A 24053-nucleotide genomic window follows, 5' to 3' on the forward strand; every position below is an offset into this window, starting at 1 on the left:
GCTGTAGCAAGCGAGGTCCCAGACCAGCAGGGTGGAACTGGGTATCTGAAACCGCCCTGTCAAACGGCAGGTGTTTTACAGCACCCTGGCGAGCCCGCCGCTCCAAGCCTGGAGGAAGCACTGAACATGTCACCCCAACACCAGTCCAATGGCCAACACTTGGCTTTGCAGCGGCCCAGTGTGAGCGACAGCCCATTATTATCCAGCAATGGCGAGGAGAGCGTGTGGACCATCGTGACCATCACGACGTGTGTGCTTTCATACGCGAGACCCGTTGGGTGAGCGCAGAGATATAAGTGCCTTAAAAAAAAACCTTTGAAAATTGGGAAAAAAATTTTAGCTCTTTTATTACCCAGAAGGAAAAAAATCTGCTAAATTTTTAGACTGCGTTTCCTATATAGTTCAGTGTATATAGGTCACACAGTATACACAGTAAACAGTATATACCGTATTTACTCGAATTTAGGCCGGCCTCAATTCTAGGCCGACCCCCGAAATTGCCAAACTCATAAAATGAAAAAAGTTTGCTCGAATGTAAGCCGAATGAAAAAAGGCATTGACTAGGACTAGAACATGCATTTCATTAAGCTTGCAACGCTCATTGTAGCATGTCGAATTCTCACTCTTCGTCTTCGTCAACATCGCTGGCTTCTTTGTCGCTGGCTTCCTCCCACAGCGCACTGTCTTCACTTCCGTCCAGTGCGTTCGAGACGCTGCACTTGCGGAAGACCCGCACAATCAGTTCGGCTGGAATTTCCTCCCATGCCACGGCAACCCACTTCGCCACTTGGCTAAGCGAAGCACGCTTGATGTGCCCGGTCAGTGTGAGCTGGTGGTCTTGAAGCATTAGCCAGTCGTTGTAGTGCTCCCGCAGCCTATCCTTAAAGGGCTTGTTGATTGCAACGTCGAGCGGCTTGTCATTCCTGCAGGTATCACCACAATGTCCGTACCGCCTTTCGAAACCACTGACTTTACGGCATCTGTCAAGTGGCCCGTAGGTGTCGAAAACTAAGAGTGACTCTTTGAACAACAGGGCCCCAGCACGACAATGCCAAACGGTCTTCACCCAGTCTTCGACTAGGGCACCACTCATCCATCCATTCTCTTGTGCGCGCACAACGACGATTTTGAGGAAAACCTTTCCGGATGGAAGCGTTTCCTGCTTAAAAATGGGGTAGGGTGGCAGTTTTCGCCCATCGGCCATGCAACATAACATCACAGTGAGACGTTGGTTCTTATACCCAGCAGTTCTTACTTTCACCTGTTTTTCCCCTTCTCATTGACTGTGTACACCACAGGAATGTTGAAATACACTGGGGTCTGATCGGCGTTACCGATTTGGCCCAGACTGTACTGCTTCTCCAGCCGGTTCTTGATCACAAAGCGCAGCAATGCCACAGCTTCTCCTCAAAATCAGGTGGTAGGTTTTTTGCATACGGAAGTCCGCCGTCATAGGCTGAACACGAAACTCTTCATGAAACGCGTGACCCAGCCCCTGCTGGCTTTAAATTGGGTCCGTAGGACGCCTCTAACGTTAGCGACCTCCCTCGCCTTTGCCTGTATTATTGACGGGCATCGCACCTTCCCTTTGCTTCCTGATAAAGTTGGCGACATCGTTTTCCACCTCGTGGGGTCGTCCGCACCTGGGTCCAGTGAAGGCCATTCGCTTTGCAGCGCAATTGAAGAGCTCATTTCGCTGCTTCCGCCACCGGCGCACATTCTCCTCGTCCACGCGGAAGTCGCGCTGGGTTTGAAGGTTTGAAGTGCTCCCCGCCGCCAGAATTACTTTCCACTTAAAAGCCGCGGTGTAATGGCATCGCTTGGTGGGCCCCTTTGCGCCGCGAAAACGGGTGTTTCTCGAAGTCACGTGGCAACGAACACAAGCAAGTACGGGACGGCGAGACCTTTGTTCACAATGTTCGAACAAGCCAGTGGCAACAAGCAAAATGGAGCCTGCAAACCTGCAAGCTGCAAGGACCTGCAAGCTGTAGCTGTGAGATGGCGTTATGTGTCTAGCGGTTGTGGGCAAACCGCATCCTCGAATCTAAGCCGACCCCCGACTTTTGTAAATGATTTTTTTAAAGAAGTACGGCCTAGATTCGAGTAAATACGGTAGTTGACATTGCCTCATCCTGTGTCCCTAGCTCTCCTATAGCTTTTCAGAAGACCAAATCAGATGCTCTGTTGGTGTCTTCGGGTTTTCCTGCTGGAACCTTTCAGTGTAGAACATACCGATGCAATGCAATGTTTGAACGGCTTGTTCAGCACCACATCCAGTGGTTGAAGAATAGGTGTCAGTCCGCCCGGGATGGTAACCAAATCTCATCCAGTGTCCACTACCGCTTTTTTTTACATGGTCAATGATGAGTGGCCACAGCAGGAGTCCAGGAGAAGCATGCTGTTGGGCTTTAGCAATGCACACAAACTCATGCACCACAAGAGACACATACGATGACTGTTTTGTCATTAAAAAAGTCCTTTTCATTCACCACCATGATAAGGAATGGCATGCAGTAGTGCACGCAAAGATCTTGCTTCTTTGTTGTCTACATCTCCTTACACGCTTTTCTGACACATCAAACATCTGCCTTGCTGCGACGTTGTTTTCCGATTTGGTGTAGAGAACGACTTGCCACTTGAAAGCTGTGCTGTATTGTTGCCGAGGGTGCGGTGGCATCTTGGCTTCCATTAGGTAGCAACACAAACCATGCACACCAACGTTAGCAGTCGTCACCTCAGCAAAGTGAAGCAGAAATGACGAAAAGGCAAGCGGAAATGTGCGGAAATGCATCTGGGCACATGTGACTGGTCACGGGATTTAACTCCCTGCAGTGTTGCCAGCGATGTCACTTTTTCTTTTTTCTGTGGAAAGCTTATGGTTCGTCAATGAGGCGCTTGTGTCGTATGATTTTCTTCTTCTATTCTGATTTCTATCGTAACTGTTTCTATCTGCAGAACGTATCTCAATATGCATTCTTCTTTCTTTAAACAGACCTACTTTCACACCACGTCTGACAACTGTTACTGGATTATGCTTGCACAGGCTGTGGTACTACCTGCGGCTCAGGAGAAACTCCTTTGACCCCACACATAGGTCGACTCTGATTATATGTTGACCCCCCCAATTTTGGAAGGTCATTTTTCAGAAAATATGTCTATAACTTGCACATAGTATAGTAAAACCTCGTTGGTACGTTTTTTTAATTGCGGGGGAAAAATATTTTCCGGGAATACGTATGATCCAAACCGCCTGATTTTGAGAAGTATAACTGTTGAATTAGGTAAAAAGACAGTTATTGACAATTTCACTTTATAAAAATGTCGATTGGCATTTCTTGACACAAGAGCTGAACATGTCCTATTCCACTGCTCGCTGAATTCAGTCCGTGTTCGCACTGTCTTTAGTGCGGAAGGAAATTCGTAACGCATCCGGTCCGCCGACGGCGGTGACGAAAGTAACCAAAATCTCTTCGTTGTCATTTTCGGATGCTTCGCCCCTTTGCACCCACATACTATGGGAAAGCCACCGTGGCGGCTGATTGTTGCAGTGTTTCTGCTTTTTAAGTTGTGTTTCCCAGACCCAGCCTATTCGTATATAAGCACATAGCTGTAGTTCTTAGAAGCTTCACCTCCGTTTCCTTATGTACCGCGAAGAAATCTCAGCGTTTTTCTTCTTTATATCGCGTCCCCACAGAAACGGTCGTCGTGAATGCTAGCGCGCCGTTATTTATTTTTTTTTGTTGTTGTTGGTTTTAGTGGTGGTGGTGCTTCGCCTCGTTGCATCGAGGCACTGCAGAGAAGCCACCACGGCGGGTGACTGCCGCAAAAATTATGTCGCGTGGCCTCTCGTTCGGCCCACTTATATGTTTGGACTTGTATGGTACGTTGCTCAATAAACATATTATACGACCATAATTTGTCGAGATTTTAAACGTAGTATCCGGGAAATGGTATTTTCCGGGAATGTATTAACCAGGACAAATATAGTGTAACTCTTTGGGACATTTTTAATGTCCGCGATTTTAAGCGTATGGACTGGAAAATCATATGAATCGGGAACGTATCAATGAGGTTTTACTGTATTATGAAATATGTCTCACCATTTTTTTTCCTGAAAGGCTTTGCAGCATCTTTGTTTTGGTGCAAAAATAGTATTCTTTTCTTATTTCCGCCCCGCTGCAGTGGCTCAGTGGTTAGGGTGCTCGACTACTGAACCCGAGGATGTGGGTTCAGTTCCACCCGTGGCGGCCATGTTTCGATGGAGGCAAAGCGCACCCATGTGCTGTGCAATGTCAGCACAAGTTATAAGAACCCCTAGTGGTTGAAATTAATCCGGACCAGTCTTCTATGGTGTCCATTATAGCTCATGTCGCTTTGGGATGTTAAACCTCATGTACAATACTTATGGTAGACAACTGCGTGGTGGACAGCGTGGACTTTGAAGGGAAGAAATGGGATAAAAATTCAGGAGGGCATTTTGTTGACCTAAAGTGCGGTGAGGCGAAAGCCTTTAGCGCGGTGTTGCTGCTTGTGTCACTGATGTGTGGTTAAGATGTTCATTAAGTACACAATTATTTGTGAATCTTGCATGCTGGAGACACTGGAGGGCATTTGGGAGGCGTCCGTCTCATTTGACACCTTTCCGCAAACACTCTCCAGCGTCCTAGACAAGGAGAACTACATATGCGTTGGCAGGAAGTAGCGTAGTCATTAGCATGCTCGGCTGCGGAACGGAAGGAGGTTGGTTCAAATCCCACCGTGCACAAAAACTTTTCTTCTTATCGAGTTGATGGATGTAACGGACGCCGGACAGATCCATGGCCGCAAGTATGAGCCATTAAAGACTTTCGCCTTAATACAAGCTCTGAAGTCTGTGTGCGAGATCCCTTGCATTTACCAACTTGCTCAGCTTTCTTTTGCTAACCATATATCGTACCTTTACTTATTTCTGATTTGGAAAATAAATGTGCTTGATGAAACTGCGTGTTGGGTTTCGTGTTTTTCTGAAAGAAAAAAAAAACGAGAAAAATAATTTTTCCTGAGGTTTTTGCATCTCCAGGTGGCGCTTTGATGGAGGTGAAACGCAAGGTGCCTGTGTACTGTGTGATGTCAGTGTTCGTTAAAGAAAACCAGGTGGTTGAAATTAGTCCGGAGCCATCCACTATGGTGTCCACTATAGCCCATGTCATTTTGGGACGTTAAACCTTACATACCATACGTTAACTCATTTCCTAGTTACGATATAAATGTACCTGACGAAGTTGTGCATTCTCATTTTTTTCCCCAACCTTTCAAAATTTCCTAAACTTTACTTCTCTAGGTGAGCGGCACTTGGGGTTCTCACTTATCCGCTTGTGTGATCGTTGCTGTACTGCTAGTTGCTTTTGGTTGTATTACCAGATTGAACTGCATCCAGCAAAGCTACCATTTCTGGCTTGAATTTTCTGCAGCAGGCCAGCACGGATAAGCCAAGATAAAACCTCTGGACTTTGTTGCCATTACATGCTGTAAATGCACTGGCTACAACAATCTGATTCCCATCCATAGGTTTTACCGCACAATCAAATGCCGGCAGTGGCTGCTGTTAACCATAGTCTCCAGCGGGCAGCGTGGCTAGAAGCACCCAAATTGCTTGGTTGCAGGCTTTCCACTCTTAAAATTTCTGTAACCACAGCATGTCTGTGTATATTCACGAAGAGAAACACTTCTAGAAAATGCCTGTAAAACTGTCGTCACTAGGGCATTCAGGGCGCTTAGCTGGTTTTTTCTGTAAAGGTACACAACTATTGAAATTTTCAGATATGAATCGAATGCAGATAAGAAGCAAAAATGTCTTCGAATATTTAATCAAATATCTCTACAGCATGTAAAAAAAATTTTAAGAGAAAGATAGCCTAAAATGTTTTCCTTAATTTTTTTTTAAATAGTGCATGGTCTTTGCAACCGAAAAAAGTTGGCAAACTATCGATGGGTCAATCTGGTGGTGATGCATAAGGTTCATTCGTTATCATTGCATCGGACTACTCGTTGAATTTGTTTATTTTCCTTTTAGTTTTTCTCTGTTGACATGACACACACATTCTCATTTGAGATCGACATTTATTACAAACTTTACTCTTTGCTGCTACCTGCTTCTGACACACTTGTTCCCTATATAGCGGCACTTGCCACTCATAGGAGGCGCCTCTTCAATCTTGCACTCATATCGGCATCATCCACCTTAAATCTACTCGGAAGCACTGTGCACTGTGATCCCTTTTTATCCACCACACAACCGACACATCGTGACACGCTGCCTTTCATGTGGCACCCCTCCCCGTCCCCACTTTCCTCCTCCCATCTGCATACATCTCCCCCCTTCACTTCCTCCACTTTCCCCCTTTCCACTATGGCAGCGTCAATCGACGGACGGTGTTTGCAGTGATGGGCCCTCTAATGCTCACGCATGAATAGACAAACCTACATCTGACAGCACCAAAAAAACATAACATGAACTGAAATGTATACTGCTTGATTAGACAGCATAACAGTATATGCAGCCTGTAACGTGTGATGCAGTTGACACGACTGGGAACTAAAAATTACATGATCAGTAGTAAAACCTAATCAATGCGGACTTGAGGAACAGGATGAAATCCGAATTATATCCGAAGGTTTAGTTATAAAGTGCCCCCCCCCCCCCCCCCCCACCAATGAAGAAAAAAAGCTGTAATTGCGAAAATGTGATGAAGCCTTGCTTCATCACTCAAACAGCGAAAAACCTGGGACGGGTGCTTAGTTTTGGCGTGCTGCTAGGAGCACAGAGAGGATGTGAGCAAGGGGAACGCTCATTGATGCTGGGAGAGCGAGGCTGCATGCTTCCGAGAAGAAAAAGAAATGACCTGCGCTGCGCCAGTTGCCGTTTAAGGCGGCGTGCTGCTGTATTCAGACGGCTGGCGAATGTGTGGCCGATATCCGCTGTTGCCACGCAGGCTGGCGGCGAAGCACAGAAACCGAAACTACGCAGGCAGGTTATCTTTTGGCCTAGCGACAAGGGCCCTCCTGTCGTCGTCATCACTGCCGATACACACACTTAAGAGGTGCACGGGTTACAATGTACCATGCAGTAGGTGGCATTTTTACACAGTCGCTTGTGCTGCCAGTAACACTGGACCAATGAGCCAGTGGCAGCATAATGGACGTAGTGTTTAACCCCCACCCCTCCTTTTTTTTTATGTTTGCTTTTTCTGAAACGTGAGGATTGTGGAGTCAGCAGTGATCAGGCTGCTGATGTGAATGCCACTGCTTCCTTTTATACATATATTTGAATCCAGGGCCCTGAGCCTGCATGTGATGTGTTTTGGCAGTGCTCTCTGTACAGCTGTCATCGCAGTAGTCAACCATGTGATTGTGTGTGTTTTTGAGATTTGTACAGGCGCACCTTGCTGACTGACCAAATGAGTGGTTACGGTTTGTTTTTGTTGCTTTTATGGAGCAGTTTGTCGCCGCTGTTGATTTGTAAATTTCTGGTTATGTGTAATCTGTGTGTTGTTGTGTACCAAATAAAACAATTTTTTCTACAAATATCTGTTTCTACGTTTCCTGTGAATATTTTGATTGATACTTCCACCAAAAATGCATGGCTGATTGCCGGCTAGGATGGATCTTGGTGTGTGGACATTGCAGCTTTACTTTAGCTTTCTTCAACTGCATACATATGACAATGAGCTGCATAGCTACTGCTGGCAAGTCTTTTTAGCAGCAAAGCTCACGTTCTTCACTCACCTCCTGCAATCATTCTGCAGTAAATTCCCTTTAAGACAAGCTTGAAGGGACCAGAAAATTTGTCTATAATCGGAAGTTCGTCCTAACAGAAGTGCTCCTGAAAAAATTGTGGACATATGCCAGGTGTGTCGATATATGTGTTACACGAAAACATTGAATAAAATGGTCTTTCATAGGATAATTGCGAATAGAGCATGTATTGCACGTATATGAAGTGAGCTGAAGGCTACGGGCATAAAACAATCTCGCCATCCTGCTAAAAAATGGCATTTGTCTAGTTATCTTTTTATACCATCTTTTTTTTTTCTCGCTGTCTCACAGCGGCTGCTAGTTTTGTGTGCTTTTCTGATTTTTGCTTTCCATCCCGTTTTGAGCGCTTCGAAGGTGCACAGCACAGTAGTCTTGCATCTCTTTGATCTCGCTGCTGCAGCAGCATATATATGTTAGCAACTCCATCAGCAGGCAGACCACATGCCTAGCTGGTCATTTCTACACCACGATAATGCAACATGCATTATGCAATGCAACATGCATTCAGTTGAAAATGTGGCCCCGGAGTTTTTCAACCTGAACTGAGCAAGCGGGTGCACTTTGTGCATTTTCAGTTTATATAATTTTTTACATGTATACATGTAGCCCTATGGCAGACCAACCAAATGGTCGCACATTGATCTTATCTGACAGTTTGTTTTAACTGAGTTTGTCTTGGTAGTGCTTCCCTGCAGTACCCATGATTCGGTCACTGGGCTATGTCTCCTAGCGTGCATCCCCTCTTTGACGAGATGGGCAATTGAATAAAGTCTCCAACAATTCTTTTTCTCACATTGCTTTTGTGTAACAGAAAGACAAGCTCATAAGTTGAACTGCGCTGCATTTTAGTTGGTGTTGTGGTCGTTTTTTACTTACTGGCTCTCTGTGTGCAATTTAAACTGGCACCAGCAGGGAAATTGTGTGCACATGCTTCAGTTGCATTTCTGCAGTGAAACAATACAACAGCATTTCTTCCAGTTGCATATATTACGAATGGTGCTGACACATTTCGAACCTGTAGCTTGTAGTTCTGTGAGAAAACACTGCATCGATCGAGCGATGCATGGTGTAGAATTCAACACCTCAACTCAACTGATGCGTGGTTTGTCTTATATGTGAGGGGGCGAGATATATATCTACAGTCAATGCGCTTATAAACTTGTGATATTTAATGTAGTAATCACTCTTGAGCAGCCACCCAAGTATAGCCATAGGGTTACAAAGGGGAGCTATGCAGCTTTCGCAGAAATTTTGTTCTGGTATATGTGGTTCGAATCTGGCACTGCCTGGCCGGGGCAGATGCTCAACTAAGCTAATAACTTGAAGTGGGAATTGGTGTTAGTTCGATGTTTATAGGGTAATCCCTCAAGGGGCAAAGATTTGTAAGAAGAGAATATTATATAAGTTATAACTTATATAATATTCTCTTGTCATTTCCAGCCAGAAAAGTTTCCAACTGGAATTTGATGTTTTCCAGCTAGAGAAGTTTCCAGCTGGAATTTGATGTTTTCCAGCTGGAAAATGGCATTTCCAGCTGGAATTTTTCCAGCTGGAAAAGTTCTAGCTGGAAATTCTTGTTTTCCAGCTGGAAAATTCTATTTCCAGCTGGAATTTTTGCAGCTGGAACTTTTCCAGCTAGAAATTCTGGTTTTCCAGCTGGAAAATGGTATTTCCAGCTGGAAAAGTGCATTTCCAGCTGGAAATGGAAATTATATTTTCATCTGGGTATATACTCGTTAGCATCCACCTAAGTGCCACAAGAGCTTAGTTGGAAGAGTGGCGGCCCAGGCCGGCGGTAAATGGTCCTGGGTTCAATTGGACCAGATGGGATTTTTCTCAACTACAAAGTTTTTATGCGAGATGCATAGCTTTCCTTTAAAGTGACTGCTCTTGGCTGGATGCTAATGAGTAACCAAACTTGTATTGCAAATATCTTGAGGAATTCCCCTAAACATTATGGACTTGGAAACTAAAACTTATTTTTGGAGCCGCGCTAGCAACGTAACGTTGCGTGATCACGTGTTATATTTTCTGTTCAGCTGTCACCTCTTCTAAAAACAAAATTGCGACGCGTGCAGCGCAGCAATAAAATCATGGAATAGGTCTGAAATTAAAAAAAAAATAAACGCGTGTGTCACAGGTAGCAGAATTGAGGGTTTTTCACGGTATCTAATTACATTCGTCATTTTAATAAGAGAAGGAACAAACTTTATTGGCGCCTTTCGATTACGGTCGTCGCGCGTCTTGCCAGACGAGAACTGATATTCTCCCGATATTTTCCTCGGAAGAAAGGCACAAGAAAGTGGCCAGCGTAATAATATATTTCGTGCTAGAAAAGGTTTAGGTGCCGGACACCAAACGTAGTACAAAATATTTGAACCTCGAACGTTCGGAACAGTCCCGCTGGCTCCTGTTATGAAACCGAAACCAGATGCTGCGGTCACGAGCTGAACAATAACTGAAGAATAACTGCAAGAAAAGTGCACTGTAAAGTCGGTGTGCAACGTCTCTAAACTTCAGAAGTTGCGATGGTTTTAGTGGATCTAGCTTAGCTACGCTTCGCTTCGCCACTTCGCTGGCTTTGCCGCATTCGTAAGGCAATGCGAGCCAACGAAAGCCAGTTCCCGTTCACTGTTGTGGTCGTTAATTGTTCCGTTCGCGGCAGCCGGGCAGTTAGTTCGCAGCTTCAAGCTCGTGGAAGTTGGCAACTGGTGGCTCTGCCGGTTAGCGCGATTGCTGCTTCAGTTGGGTCGTTCCTTGGCGTCCGTTGCCCCGTATTCACTCGCGTCCGTTTACGTTAGCGCGTCAATACTTGTCAACACTTCGCTTCGGTTCCGTTCGCAACAGTGATTCATCGTAATGCAAGATAAGCCGTCGGCAGCTGTGTCGGTGTCCTGTGGCATTGTCAAGGCATTGTTGTAGGGTCCACTGCTTTGCTTTGGCTGGCTTTCAGGTAAGTTATTTGAGCATGCTTTCGGCCTTTGTTTTCGTTTTGCGCTTAACTTGTCGAGAGGTCGTTAACGTTCTTTGTCAAACTTCGTTTTGAAACTGTCCCGCAGTTACGCGACTTTTCAAAGCAAATCGAGTCGACGCACAGGGGTTACTATTCGCGTTCTTGGTTAGCGCTGCGTCTGGGGACTTGTTTGTTAGTCCTTGCTTTGACGCTGTCATCGGACGCGATGGGCGCGTAGGCGCGCGCGGTAGCCGTTCGTATTGCAAGCAGCAGGGCCGAGTGCAAACGGAAATCGTTGCGTCAGTTCAGCGACGCGCGACCAGTATAGTTCCCGTTTCGGTGCACCCTGCGCTATAGTAGCGTGTTTTGGTTATCGGTCCCACTTTGGAACCACGTGGTAACGTCGGATGTCAAGGGTTGATTTGATGAGAAACGCTGCAAGGCGGACTGGATAGGTGTTTCGATTTTCGTTTTGAGAAATTAACAGCGGAGTGCCGTTTAGTATTCCTGAAAAAAAAAAAAAAGTTAATTCACTCGCTGTTTGCGAAATCTGCAGTATTCAACACAAACCGCGGCTTGAAGCGAATTGCGGCTTTAGATTGTAGCTCCTTATGCAACCTGTTGCCACTTTACGTAAGTGACATTGCTATGCATGGATAATATACAGTGCTACTGCCGCCGCCGTGCAGCCATTGTTTATTTCGCTTTGTGAAGCCTTCGATAAGTGGGGCATCGTTCTGCATACTGACATGGCCTGTGGCAGGCCATTCACCCGGCACCAAAGATAGCCATAATAAACTGCACAGGATGCAAAACGAATTCGTTTCGCTGGTGTTGTTAATGTGTTAAAATCGAGACTGCGCGCACGCGTCGCCTCGGTCATTGTTGTATGCATCTATTGTTTTTCCGCTGTTCTTATTCTTTTGTGTATCTTTGACAGGAATGCATTTTCTCGCATTCGTCCTATATTCAGTGTTTTAGGAGCATAGCCAAGGCACGGCTATGGAGCGCACCCCAGCAGCTGTGACCACTCGACAACTCTAGATCAGCAAGGCCACAAGCATGAGTTGGGGTAAGTGCTTGAATTTTTTAAAGGCGCGAGAATACCTTTTTGATCTGAATGCTGTCAAGCAAATTCTCCTTTTGTGATAGAGAAGGAAGGTGTTTGCCGCTTGTTGTGAGGTCTATTTTGGTCATTCAGTGACGGTGGACTTGTTTGATAAATATCTTTGTCAGTATGTATTCTACTGGGAGAGTTTCTGGGCTGAAATTCTCCTGACTCTACTCTGACCGGCTACCTAGGGCGGCATTAGAATTTTTCTGTGCTTTTCGTGGTCCTGATTCTGCAGGGAGAAGTTCTAGACTAACCCGGCTCTCGCCAGTGTTCGGCTACAGCTTGGGAATAGTCTCTTATTTCTTGCGACCCTTACCTCGAGTACTGAAAGCGGGAGAAATGAATGATAGCTTGTGCCAAATGTGACAAAAAAAAAAAATCAGCTAAACTCCGTAGTGGTGCACATGTCGCGTGAGAGTTGAAGTCTCGAGCTCGCTAACCGAACCTGCTAATGGTGTGCGTTGTGTGTTGTACTTGTTTAGTCTTTTTACGCTTTGCTATTTTTTTTCAGTAAGCTTCTCGTAAGCTGCACATTTATGTTCATGGCACTGAAATTCCACACCACGATTGTTGGGTGCTATTTGGCTTGCATGAAGACGGTCTCAAAAGATTGGTTAAACGTCCCCGTTTGCAGGTGCTTGCAACCCGGGCAGCAGTCAAATTTCTGTTGGTAAAAATTTGTAGCTGCAGTGAGGCACAAAAATGTAGATCAGGAGTGCTCTCTTTTCTGAAAGACAGTTGCGAGAGTACCCGAGTCAGCTTTCATGGCAAATTGTCGTGTGGTTTTGTGTAGGCAACCAGAGACGAGTGCCAGGAGGGTTTCAGCATGGAAATTCACCTGTCTGCCAACACAGTAGGCAGTGCCTTCTTATCATGTGGGGCAGTGTCCCAAAAAATTTACGTGTAACGTCGTTTAGCCTGTACTTGGTCTTTTGAATCTTTCCTGTTGTGCTGCTTTCACAGCGTGCCTATTGCTTGAGCATCATCATTCACTTTTTTTTTTATGCTATTGAGTTACCACATCTGCTATATACCATATTTTCACGCTTATAACCCTCCCCTGCATATAACCTGCACCCCTAATTTCAACATTTGAGTGTATGAAGTACAACTAGGTACCTTCTTAACAGTTTTAATAATGATAATTTTGTTGTCGAAGGAAGCTAATTTCGAGAAGCTTCGTGCAACGCTGATTTTATCTTATTAAATTATCATTACCTTGCAATCTTAAGATTTTTTTTCACTGCTGTTAATGAAGCCATGTTCTCTAACATCCAAGCTGTTGCTCACTATGCACTTACTGGCGCTTTTGTGTACCATATAAGCTGGCGTTTCCTTCCAAGCATCAGTGATGTGTTGGCAAAGTGATGTGATGTCTGGGCTTGGGACGCATCCAGTTGATGTGAGGACGTAAAGGTTGTCACCCTTTGGTTTAGCATACAACCCTTCGCTATCCACTCGTTGGCATGACATGCGTCGATGACAATTTAGACCCGCGACACAGTATGGGACACCTCATGTCTCCAAGAACATGACCCCCCTCCTAAAAATGTTTGGGGCAGGTTATATGAGAGAAAATACAGTATGTGGGCGCAGTTGATCAAAGTCACCCATTGAGATTACTAGGAAGCCTTCACTTCACAGGTAGATCCTTAATTTGATCTGTAAAACTTGCGAACTTGCCTCACCATGCAGAGATAAAATGTGGTTGTCCTCGGTTATCTATGACCTGTGGCTGATGGGGAAGCCTTTATCAGCGAGCAGTCCACATGCTTTCTGGTTATCTAGTTCTATCTGAGCTTTGATAGACTAGGAGAGGCAGTGGACAGTCCATGCATTTCTTGTTTGTCCTGTTGCTGTAGGTATTACTTGATATCATTGCATGCCATTCCAATCTGCACCAGTGAAGCAGTATTACAAAAGATAGGAGTTCATCTGCATTTTGGTTTCTGTAAGATAAGCAGCATAAAGCTTCATGATTAGGAATGTACACAGAATTGTGGCTAGAATTGTGGAACTCTTCTGCACCAATGAACAGTGCCAGCGCTGACACAAAACTAGTATAAAATAGCAATGGGAGAGGTGGTGATTGCAGATGTGGACAATCAAGAAGGCAGATGTTTGCTTCCAAAGTAAACAGTTTATTGGGTGGACTTATGCTGTGAAAGATAGAAACGTGGTAGTAGCAATAGCATTATGCAGACTTTGCAGTCAACTGGATTAAAATGACCATGGACGGCTCCTAGCCACTCTGTATTTAAACATGGTGCAGAACTTCCCAGATTACCGGTCTAGTACTGCCTTGAGTATTATAGGGCAATGTTCGCATGCTCAGAATCATGCACAAACAAACTAGTTTCTTAAGAGAACTTAAGATCAGATAGCTTGTTCCCTGTAAGAGGGCTGAAGACCATGACACTGCGCACCTGTTCGAAGCTGATGCTGGGCACCTATCTTCAGATACTTGACCCTTGACTGGTCACACTTCCAAGCTGTTATACTTCGACTTCATGCAAAATTCCTCCAAGTCGGCTTTTTCAAGCAATGAGAACAACATGGTTGACCACCCACTTAAAACAATCATAATGAGAAAGTGTGCTGTTTTTTATTTTGATCTTTCAATTATGTGTTACATACTTAATGCCCATGCCCATGGAATTTTTCTGTATCCTTCATAACAGAACATCTGATGGCTTGTTGAATGTGCTACGGGTTGGATTTCTTAGTGTTCAGTTTTGTTTTCATTGAGGTTTTGTGCGCTTTGTGGTGGTGCAGTTATCCAGCTATTCACGCAGTTCATTTGAGATCCGGAGCATCCGAAGGTGCTCAAAATGAGCTGAGCACAGTGTCTGGTGCCTGCTAGGGGCCATCTATGCAGCAGGCGTGAACCTGTGTTACCTGTGCATTGAAAAGTGAAACAAGGGAGGCAACTCAAGTTTCTCATAGAAAAGTGAGGGTTCAAGCAAGTTTCTCATGGCACGGACCATAGCCTATGCACAGTTATGGGGATGGCTGTCCGAACCAGCTGCGCGTTGCTATCAGACGCTGACCTGCATGTCTCTGGTAATTTCTTTTTCGCTGTCTCTTCGTTTCGAAGCCAGTGTGTGGTCTCCTCATATGTGTGCACATTGTTCTGTCAGCGTGCCGATATCGCACGCTCGTCATGGCCTGTTCACCGTGCGATACTTCCTCACGAGGCTTGACGCCATTTTCACTTTTTTTTCGGCAGTTTCTATTCTTAATAAGTTTATCTTTGGGGGTACATTTGATAACTTGGCCTTCGGTTAATTAGGTCATATCTTGCGGTTTCTTGAAGTGTGAATTAATGCGCCTTTACTTCCAATCGTACTTCCTTCTGTTGCCATTATGTGTCAGTTCATGGGTTTGTTTTGTCGCTCATTTTGCATGACCATATTGCGAAAATTGCATACTGTAGTGCTATCAATTCAAGCAGCATGTATTTCTGTGCATGTAGCTTTTTTTGCATGGTGACGGGTCACAGTTTTGTTTTTGTTTTTCGATTGGAAAGGCTGTTTGCTATTCTTAAAAAAAAAAAAACAGCATTTGCTTATCTTTTTCTGAATTTTTTTTTCATGTTTAACATATATTCATTCAGTTCGATATTTGAAGTTCTTTTTTTTTTTTCATATTCGAAAACTTTAGCATTTTCACACCCCTACTAATATGTTATTACTTGCATTTAAGTGACAGTTGCGAGTCGATACTGTGTGTGCTTATCGTCTTGCATCTCATCCCCAGTGTTTTCCAGTCTGCAGTTTAGCCTGACATTTTGTTCCCGTTGACCTTTTCTCTTGTTGAATTGTTTCCTTATCTAATCGGCGACGTTGGTCTGATGTATTGCTTTCTGCTGCGTGAAGGCACCAGCTGCACATCATCTGCGTGCACAAAATGAGGCAGTTCTGACATCTCTTGGTGCAGCTGCGCATGTTGCTGGCTTCAGAATCAATCCAAGGTCTTTACACTTTATGTATTTATTTATTTTTCTTCTGATGGATGAATTTTCGGGGATGTATGACATTTGCTGGTCCTTCTTCAGATACAAGCACTGAGTAGCTACTGATCTCATGTTCATTGCTTTGGAAGCATTTTTGTATGTGTTTCTCTTTCCTAAATTTTTCTCAGCAAAGTTCCCACTCATTACATAAGAACTCCATAGCTAAGCAGGGCTTGTTGGTAGTATTGGCCCATAATTGAAAGTTACATTATACTACTTTCACACATACTTGACAAGAACAGAGTTGGAGTATCGAAGTGGTTTGTGTGTGTGTGTTCCTTGAGGTTGCCTTTGTTGTGTGTGTGTGCCTCCAAGGTTGCATTTGTTTATTCTATTCTTGGAGTATTTTTGATGAGATGTCAACATTTCATATCAGCGTTTGTAGTTTCCATGGTTGGCAGAAACATGCTTTCTCAGAAAGAAAAAAAAGAGAGGGAGATAGAGAGGAAAGTACTTAAAAGCAGTCTTTGAGTGCTTATTGTTGCTGAAGTTTTTGAGTGGATTAAAAAGCATGGATCCCTGATGTGTAGGCTCAGCGAAAGTTACACATTATGGTTTTGCTTACTTTGAAATTTTGAAGTTTCCAGAAATATTATCCTCAGCAGGTTAGTACTTGTAATTTCTTCTGATTACATGCAAAAAATATTGGAACTGAAATAGAGTAGGAGCAAGAAATGCAGTATTTCCAAGTTTAGATGGAAATTCCAGGAAATATTTTTATTCATTCAAGTTATGAAATGCGCCATTGTTTATATTTTTACATAGACTGCACCACCGTGGAATAATCTAAATGTGCATTATTTCTTACTTCTTTTTTTTTTTCCCCTGCAAATGCCTAATTTTTGAGTAGTGGTCTGTTTGGTTGATTTATTTAGTTTCCACTTGAGGACATGAAGTTCTAGAAATTAGCCTTCTCTCTCTCTTTTTTTTTGTGAATACTATGGACCTTTCAAATTTGTCTTCTCTCTTCCAGCCGACACGGAGTCGTCGGACTTCTCCTGCGAGTTCTGCGGGAAGAACTTTGACCAGGAGAAGGAATTCCGCGAGCACTGCAACTCGGCCGAACACCGTGCGGTGCTGGTGTCAGATGGCGGTCGCACATGGAAGCACCGCCCGCCACCACGTGGTGTGCCATGCAGAGAGCTCTCAATCTGTCAAAAGTGAGTTATGCAACAACCTTTAGCCTAGGAGGTCTACTTTTTGTTTTTCTACTCCTTTGTCATCTGTGCCTGTGAAGTGAATAGGCTTGGGCGTGTCGGTAGTGCATTGTAACTAAAGAAGCGTCGTCGTCTTTTTATTCCTGGGCTATGTTTCTTTATTTCAGTGCCTGCAAGAAGTGATCTGTTTATCATAATACCCACGGCGTCATTATATGGTATTACAGTGATGGAGGTAGAAAATGAGAAACATACAACTGCACGTGACAAAAAAAAAAAAGAAATAATGTTGCGGTAGTGACAGAACATGCCATGGTACGCAAAAGACGTAGTGTGGAAGAAAATTTGTGGCATAATGTGGATACCATTTCCTCAGACAGCCTGTTCCATTCAAAATAGTTTTTTTGTTTTGAAAGGAAGACATTTAAAAAAGTTTTGTTTTGGATCTGAATTGCTCAGCCTCAAATGTACAGTCCCTCTGCAGTGACACATAAGCTGGCGGCAGTATAAATTAAGTTCGGTTAATTCTAGTTTTTGGATATGGAATATATATCATGAAATTCTTGACAGAGGACTCTCCTTCATCTTTGGAGTGTGTCCCAGCCCAAGCTGTTCTTTACAGCTGATACACTAAGTACATGTCATAAATATTAAAAACAAAGTGGGCATTCTGATTTGAATTTTGAGCATAGATCTCACAAACTATGTAAGCATACTGAAGTATGGTTCCTTTGCGTTAAAAGGAAAACGGTTTGCGTTAACGCTCAAGGAAGCCCGAAACATGACAAGCTTTCTTTGGCCCATCATTTCCTCATGGCAAACTTGAGGTGATGATGGGCCTTAGTATAGTAATGCAGTAGAAATCTCCCGCTGCATTTCTCATGGGACTGCAGAAAAAAAAAGAAAAGAAAACATAGTTGCTTGGAAAAAATGTTTGCTGTTTGTCTCCCTCCCTCCGCCTGTGAAAGGAAGGAAGCAGGGGCAGAGGGGGAGAAGTGTGGGCATGTGCACGTGCTCGTACGCTGTTTTCGGGGCAGGCACTTTAATCCTACACACTCGCCATCTGTTGAACCTAGAAATTGTGCAAACAAGGACGACACAAGCATGCCCCAGAGCCAACCAGCAGCCAACGCAGCACCCGGGGACGTCATAGGAAGGTTCTACTGTAAGTGGGATTCGGGCCATAATGCACCAAACATGAGGCGATGATGTTAAACCCTGCGTACTGACCAGCATGAAACAGGGCTCGCATGGGAAGAACGCAGTTGCACCGATTGCATTGGATGCCAAAGGATTGTGTGTAGTTTCATCAGATTCCCAAATGATGCTCAGTTCAGAACATGTGTAAATTTTTGCTGGCCTGGTGCGAACAGCAGAGAGCTTTTTCCCATATCTAGGGAAACATATAGACTCACGATAATTCAAACACGTATAATTTTTATTTTTGCTTAATTCAAACAAATTTCAACATTTCGTTTGGCCGGGTATGTTTTCAGTATAGTTTAAAGCCGCTAAATTCGTGTCGTGATTGCTCTTAACTTTCTTAATTTCAAATTTTTTGTCTTACTTTGCTGCTCCCGGCACATGGAAAAGTGGCGGCCAAGGTTACATACGTCAGGGTTACGGTGCCATGTGAGGAGTGAATTCAGCCCGTCCTGCCAGTTAACTCGTACTCGGCCGTGTCAAAGTCTAGCTGGCACCCCATGCGATCGGAGGTGCCTCGTTGGCGCATAGTTTCGTTTTCTGAGGTTCGTGCCAGCTCACGATAGTGGCCTGGTATGCAGCGACGAGCCAAGACCAGCTGCACGCCATTTTGGTCTCTGGCTCATTGCTGGTCTTAATTCATTTTGAAAGGGGTCTCGCCATTCAGGCTCAAAGGTGCGTTTCGCTCACTTCTGTCTGCGTGGCTCTTACTGTGTGCCGAAAATGAGCGGTCATCACAAGCTGCTCATTTTTTTCTGTGGTGAAGCCATCCGTACATGGTCACCGCCGCTTGTGAGGAGGCTACACCGTTACTGTGTCACACCTGTGAAGGAGGCCGTGGAAGGCCTTACTGTATTGGGAGTAGTTCTGCTTTGATGATCCCGATAGTTGACATTCAGTACTTCATGACGGAATTGCAAAAAATCGTCATTCCCACTCGGTTTTCACTCAAAACTAGATGACCATTACTTATTTTTTCATCAATTAAATTTGCTTTGGTGCGAAACGGATGTGTTTTAAAAAGTTTGTTTTGCAGTGTTCCGACAATTTCACCTTTGGGTAATTTGGCCGTTATTTCCACTCCCTTGAGGTCCCAATTAGTATTGTGATTTTAATCGGTTGGAAAACAGCGTTAGCGTAGATAAATTTTTTCAACTGCGCGGGCAGTTGGAGATTTCTGGTGGAGTTAACTTATCATTGCCTTCCACCGATATTTTATGTTTTAGTTTGTAGCAATGTTTGCACAGAGAATAAAGGTTCAGAACATCTTTTTGCATTCATAGACATTTCCATAAAGCAAACAACATTTAGTCTTGGATCATATTAAAGGGATAATTCAGACAGAAAAACCTCTGGCCCCTTTAAGTTTGAATTAGTGATGGTCTACTGTATGTGAATGAATTATATAAAGGTTTCGTTTCTTTGTTGTAGAAATTGTACATTTTGCTGCCTCAAAAAGCCACAGGTGGCATGACAGCAAGCCTGCTTTTGATCTGACTCAGTCACCAGGTGTATGGCCAGTGCCGGCTGGGCGACCAGTGCTGCGAGGCCCACAGTGAGGACGAGCTTGCCGAATGGCGGGAGCGCCTTGAGTACCGCCAGGCCAGGGTCAAGAAAGCCCAGAAGGAGCACCTCGAGGTTTGTTGGCCCCCTTTCCGGCCTCATTCTTCTTCTTTCAGTGCATTCCCATCCTGGGAAAACGTTCTGATTTGTGATGTGAGTGGTATAGTGGATTGGTGGAAAGGGAGAAGGAAAAGGATGGAGGACTCGTGGCAGGCTGTCCACTAGTTTACGCACGCTAGTACAGTGCCTGCTGGGTCACTGGTTAAGACTTGATAGGAGTGTAGGCTCAATTGTGACTCTGTGCATTCGGTGCACCCCATTAATGTGGTGCTGATGTCACGTGATTGGCATTTCCTTGGTCTCTTCCCCTCCGCTTTGCCTCACTCGCCTTCCTGCCACCGTGTGCACCTTTTTTTTCCTCTTGCCGCCCTCCACACAGACAGGATTAGGTTGCCACGCCATCTGTCGACATTGCAGCTAAGTGAAATGCAGTGATGAATTGTGGCGGACACGCAGATGCGTTCTGTCCTGGCCTTATTTTTCCTCCGAGAAGTATTGTCTTGTTGATACAATTCTTAACACGGTTTAACTCTTTCGCTACCACGGAAATATGGACGATTTGACTTGTACTGAAAGAAATGTTTTTTTTTCATAAGAAGTAGCAAACCCAGCACATATTGCAACACGTGAAATCGTAGCTTATTAGTTGCACTTCTGAATGAAACAGTGAGCGGAGTCGTGTGTGCAAAAGTACTTAAGCATTTATTAGTCAAATGTGGCAAAAACACTGAAAAAGTATATAAAAAAAAACAAAAATTACAAGCTGCACTAAGCGCGAACTTGATTAGAGGAAAACTGGAATATACAAACTCTTTCTCAAGTTTATAGCTGTCATTCCTCCAAGTTTTTGAGCTCTAAGGACAAATTATTGCACTTTCTACGGCCGGTCAAGTCAGCGGTATTGACTGTCGTGCCACTGTGAAAGGGAATCTGTGAAGATGTGAATCGGAGGTAGACTTGACAGGTGCTGCACATAACGTTTGATCTTTGTTCATGTGTGGGTCTCTTATAGCAGAGCTTGCAACCCCTTTTCTTTTTTTTTATTCGGTTGGTGGCTAATGGATTGTATGGGAGGATTGGGGGCATGGACTTCTACCTCATCCATACTCTAACATTTGTTGAGTGAGCTGCTTCCTGAAAGCCAGCTGACCAAGAACGTCAAGAAGTAGAGAGGTCGAGCAAATCTCCGAACGCCGCTCCGCAGCAATACGCCGACATGTACACCCCGGCTGTCGTCTCGGTTGAAAAAACGTGATGCAACCTTGAGCATTTGGCTAACTGTCTTGGCCATATGTTGTGAAGGTCGTGAAGCACAAAAATAAACCACTGTCATCAGTTACAAACTGCATGCTCCGCAGAAAACACAGAACGAATGAAAACAAAACTTAGTGTGAATACACACCGACGTTCCAGGCCCCTGAGACGAAGTATTGCTGTTAGAACTGAAATCCGACGTTTGTACATTGTTGTGTGACTTATCACGGCTGCTTTCATGGCAAAAACCGGAACTGAAAGCGGCCGAAGCGCTCAGCGTTGGATTTCGATCTCGAGGAGCGCGCGGCGACGCAGACGCCATGTTCACCGGCCTACGCTGCTGGGGCCGTTCAAAGTTTCATTTTTCATGGCGCCCCCTCATGTCGAAACACTGAAACCAAAACCACAATCAAAAGACCAGTTGTTGAGCACACAATCTAGATGGCGCAGCATGTTCGCAAGCGCAAAATGAATTTTTCGGTGGCTTTTTCAAAACGTTGGTCATATGCGCCCGGTGACCTATGGCACGGTAGCGAAAAAGTTGACCTGTTACCCCCAAAATTTAGTGTCGGCATTGTGAGTGAAAAATCACGGGCATGGCTCTGGCAGGCGGTCCCCAAAGAGCAACCTAGGAGGCTAAAGGGCCACCTAGGTTACGTAACCTTGCAGCATCCTCACAACCTGCCCACCGGATAGTGAGCAAACTTCCCAACGTGGCAGGTGACACCTGCCATTGCAGGGCGGTGGTGCATCGCTTAACAGCTGCACCACTGCACCAGGAGAGGTATCAGGACTCCCAGGGATGTGTGAATGTAGAGTAGATAGTGACCTTCCGCATATATGGGAATTAACTCGCTACGCTATCGTGTCATACCCTTAAGGCAGAGCTTATGTGTCCCCTCCAATTTTTTCTTAATTTTCAACTTTTTGTGTTCGTTGATATTTCTGCAATATTCACACCAAGTACTTGTGTTGAAATAGGTGTCTTCAGAAAGCACATCATTTTCATGCGTTTTGCATTTTTTACACCTCGCATATTGCTGGGAAATATTCTGCCTCATACCAATTATGAACAGTAATTTTTTTTCATAGTAATGAAGGAGTTAACCAGCGGAGATAGCTATAACACTCAACTGCATCGAAAATTGTGGTGGTGTGCTTGCACCATATGTGCTAGTTTCCACTGGCTGCAGGTGTCTTGAAAAAGGTGGCCGTGGCTCAACTCAGCTGAGCCAGCATATACAAAGCGAAATCTCTGTTAAGCATAGAGTTGGACACGGTTGAGCTTTGGTTCATCTTTATTGTTTCAAGACTTCAGCGAGAGCAAATCACGCGCCACAAAAGCGAGCCTCCAGAGCGGTGGTCGGCTCAGTGGCGGACGTGACAGCCAAGCGCAAGAGCGTGTCACGTGACACATCACGTGCCACATCCGGCGAGGAGGAGCGGCCGAGCAGCAGCCAGTGCAGCGGCGGATGTGATTGCCCAGCGCGCAGCTGTGGCAATGAAGGAAGATGAAAATTGAGGCACCTGCCATTTGTGATTTTGCACATGCGGCGCACCTCCCGTTAGAGGTCAAATCCAAGAGCCAGATGACCTTCAGCTCATTATGGGAGAAGTAGAGCTTTTCACTTTAAAACTGCTGTCTCATCTTGCAGGGATACCAGGAGTATGCAGAGGAACTCCTGCGGTATTTCACGGAGGCCAAGGATCCCGAGGCGAGGCAGAAGGTGATGACGGAGAACCTGCCTGGCCTCAAGCTGACGTGCAAGCAACAGCTGAAGCGCACGGTCACGGCAAAGGACACTAGACTTAATTGGGAATTTGAGCTGCACACGATTGTGAGTACCGATGAGGCTATGTTGAGTTGCGTCCACCTGTCCTGGTTTTCGACCTCATGTTTGGACGTTAGTAGTCGCAGCTTTGAAGCTGTGACTTTGCATCACATGCTGGCACTGTTTAGTGGCAGTGTTTAGTGACAGTGTTTAGGAGAACCACAGTTTAGTGTTTGGAGTTGTGGGGATTGCCTTTGATCACAAGCTCTCTGACAGGTGGGGATAGGTGAACTGCAGCAATGCCGCTCATTCTTTTTGCCACGCTTTCTGTGGATACCATTGAGAGGTGTACACTAGTGCCTCTGTAATATTTCACCTGGTGCCCGGTGTGATGAGTAAAGGATTGGAGAATCTTCCTGCGTGTAAGCTAGCACCGCGAAACTGCTATTAAAAAGCACAAGATTTATGGCAGCCTCTTTCTGGGTGCTTTTAACTCTGGTCAGAGTTGTGAGGGAGGTTTCGTCACGATGTGTTCTGTCCTCTTGGGCGCAGACCCCGTTGGAGCGCCTGGTGTTGCTCCACGATGCCTTCCGGGCCCACTTTGAGCTGAAGCGGGTGGTGAGGTCCCACTTCAAGTTCGTGCTGCAGGAGGGCTGCCAGGAGTGGGTGAACAGCCTCCAGCCTCCAGGCAAGAAGGAGGTCCTAACCTATGTCATAGAGGTGAGTGAGCGGCGGCTGGGATGGGTGAAGAGAAGATGGGGGAGCGCAGGTTTGTGAAGAACTGCAAACCTGGTGCAGACATCGTTCCTTTACCTACTAGGAGGAGGAGTGGTGACTCAAGCTTAGAATTGGTTCTTTTCTTTCCTTTTTTCTAGGAAAGTGAGGGCTGCTGGTTTCGTGCTAATACGCTAACAATTGAATGGCAAGTACCGTCACAGCTGGAGTTGCTGTACTTTGTTGAGGTACATTAGGCGGGGTAGAAGTGCACTGTAATGAAGTGTGAACCAGGTCATCAGCCTGCTAATTTGGTCCATTCTATGCAAATGTATGTTGCAGCCGAATCTGTAGCAGAGGTGTGTGAATATTGCCGCGAATATTTGCAGTGTTTCTTCGTTTTTCAAATCTGCCACCACACCACCTTATCGCTTTCTTTGCATCTCGGCGACTG

The 24053-nt window shown here is 45.0% G+C and overlaps 1 protein-coding gene across 1 annotated transcript in view; it reads left to right on the top strand.

The window, feature by feature from the left end:
- Positions 1 to 10420: 10420 nt before the first annotated feature.
- LOC144101827 (putative helicase with zinc finger domain) overlaps positions 10421 to 24053 on the top strand; it is a 66935-nt gene continuing 53302 nt past the window's right edge. The window contains exons 1-6 of the mRNA XM_077635046.1: positions 10421 to 10747; positions 11721 to 11819; positions 16850 to 17036; positions 19739 to 19874; positions 22769 to 22951; positions 23438 to 23605. Coding sequence (XP_077491172.1) covers positions 11810 to 11819; positions 16850 to 17036; positions 19739 to 19874; positions 22769 to 22951; positions 23438 to 23605 — 684 coding nt within the window. The 5' untranslated portion in view covers positions 10421 to 10747; positions 11721 to 11809. The remainder of the gene's footprint in view (positions 10748 to 11720; positions 11820 to 16849; positions 17037 to 19738; positions 19875 to 22768; positions 22952 to 23437; positions 23606 to 24053) is intronic.

This window comes from Amblyomma americanum, chromosome 8, assembly GCF_052857255.1.
Source record: "Amblyomma americanum isolate KBUSLIRL-KWMA chromosome 8, ASM5285725v1, whole genome shotgun sequence".
Classification (NCBI taxonomy): Eukaryota; Metazoa; Arthropoda; class Arachnida; order Ixodida; family Ixodidae; genus Amblyomma; species Amblyomma americanum.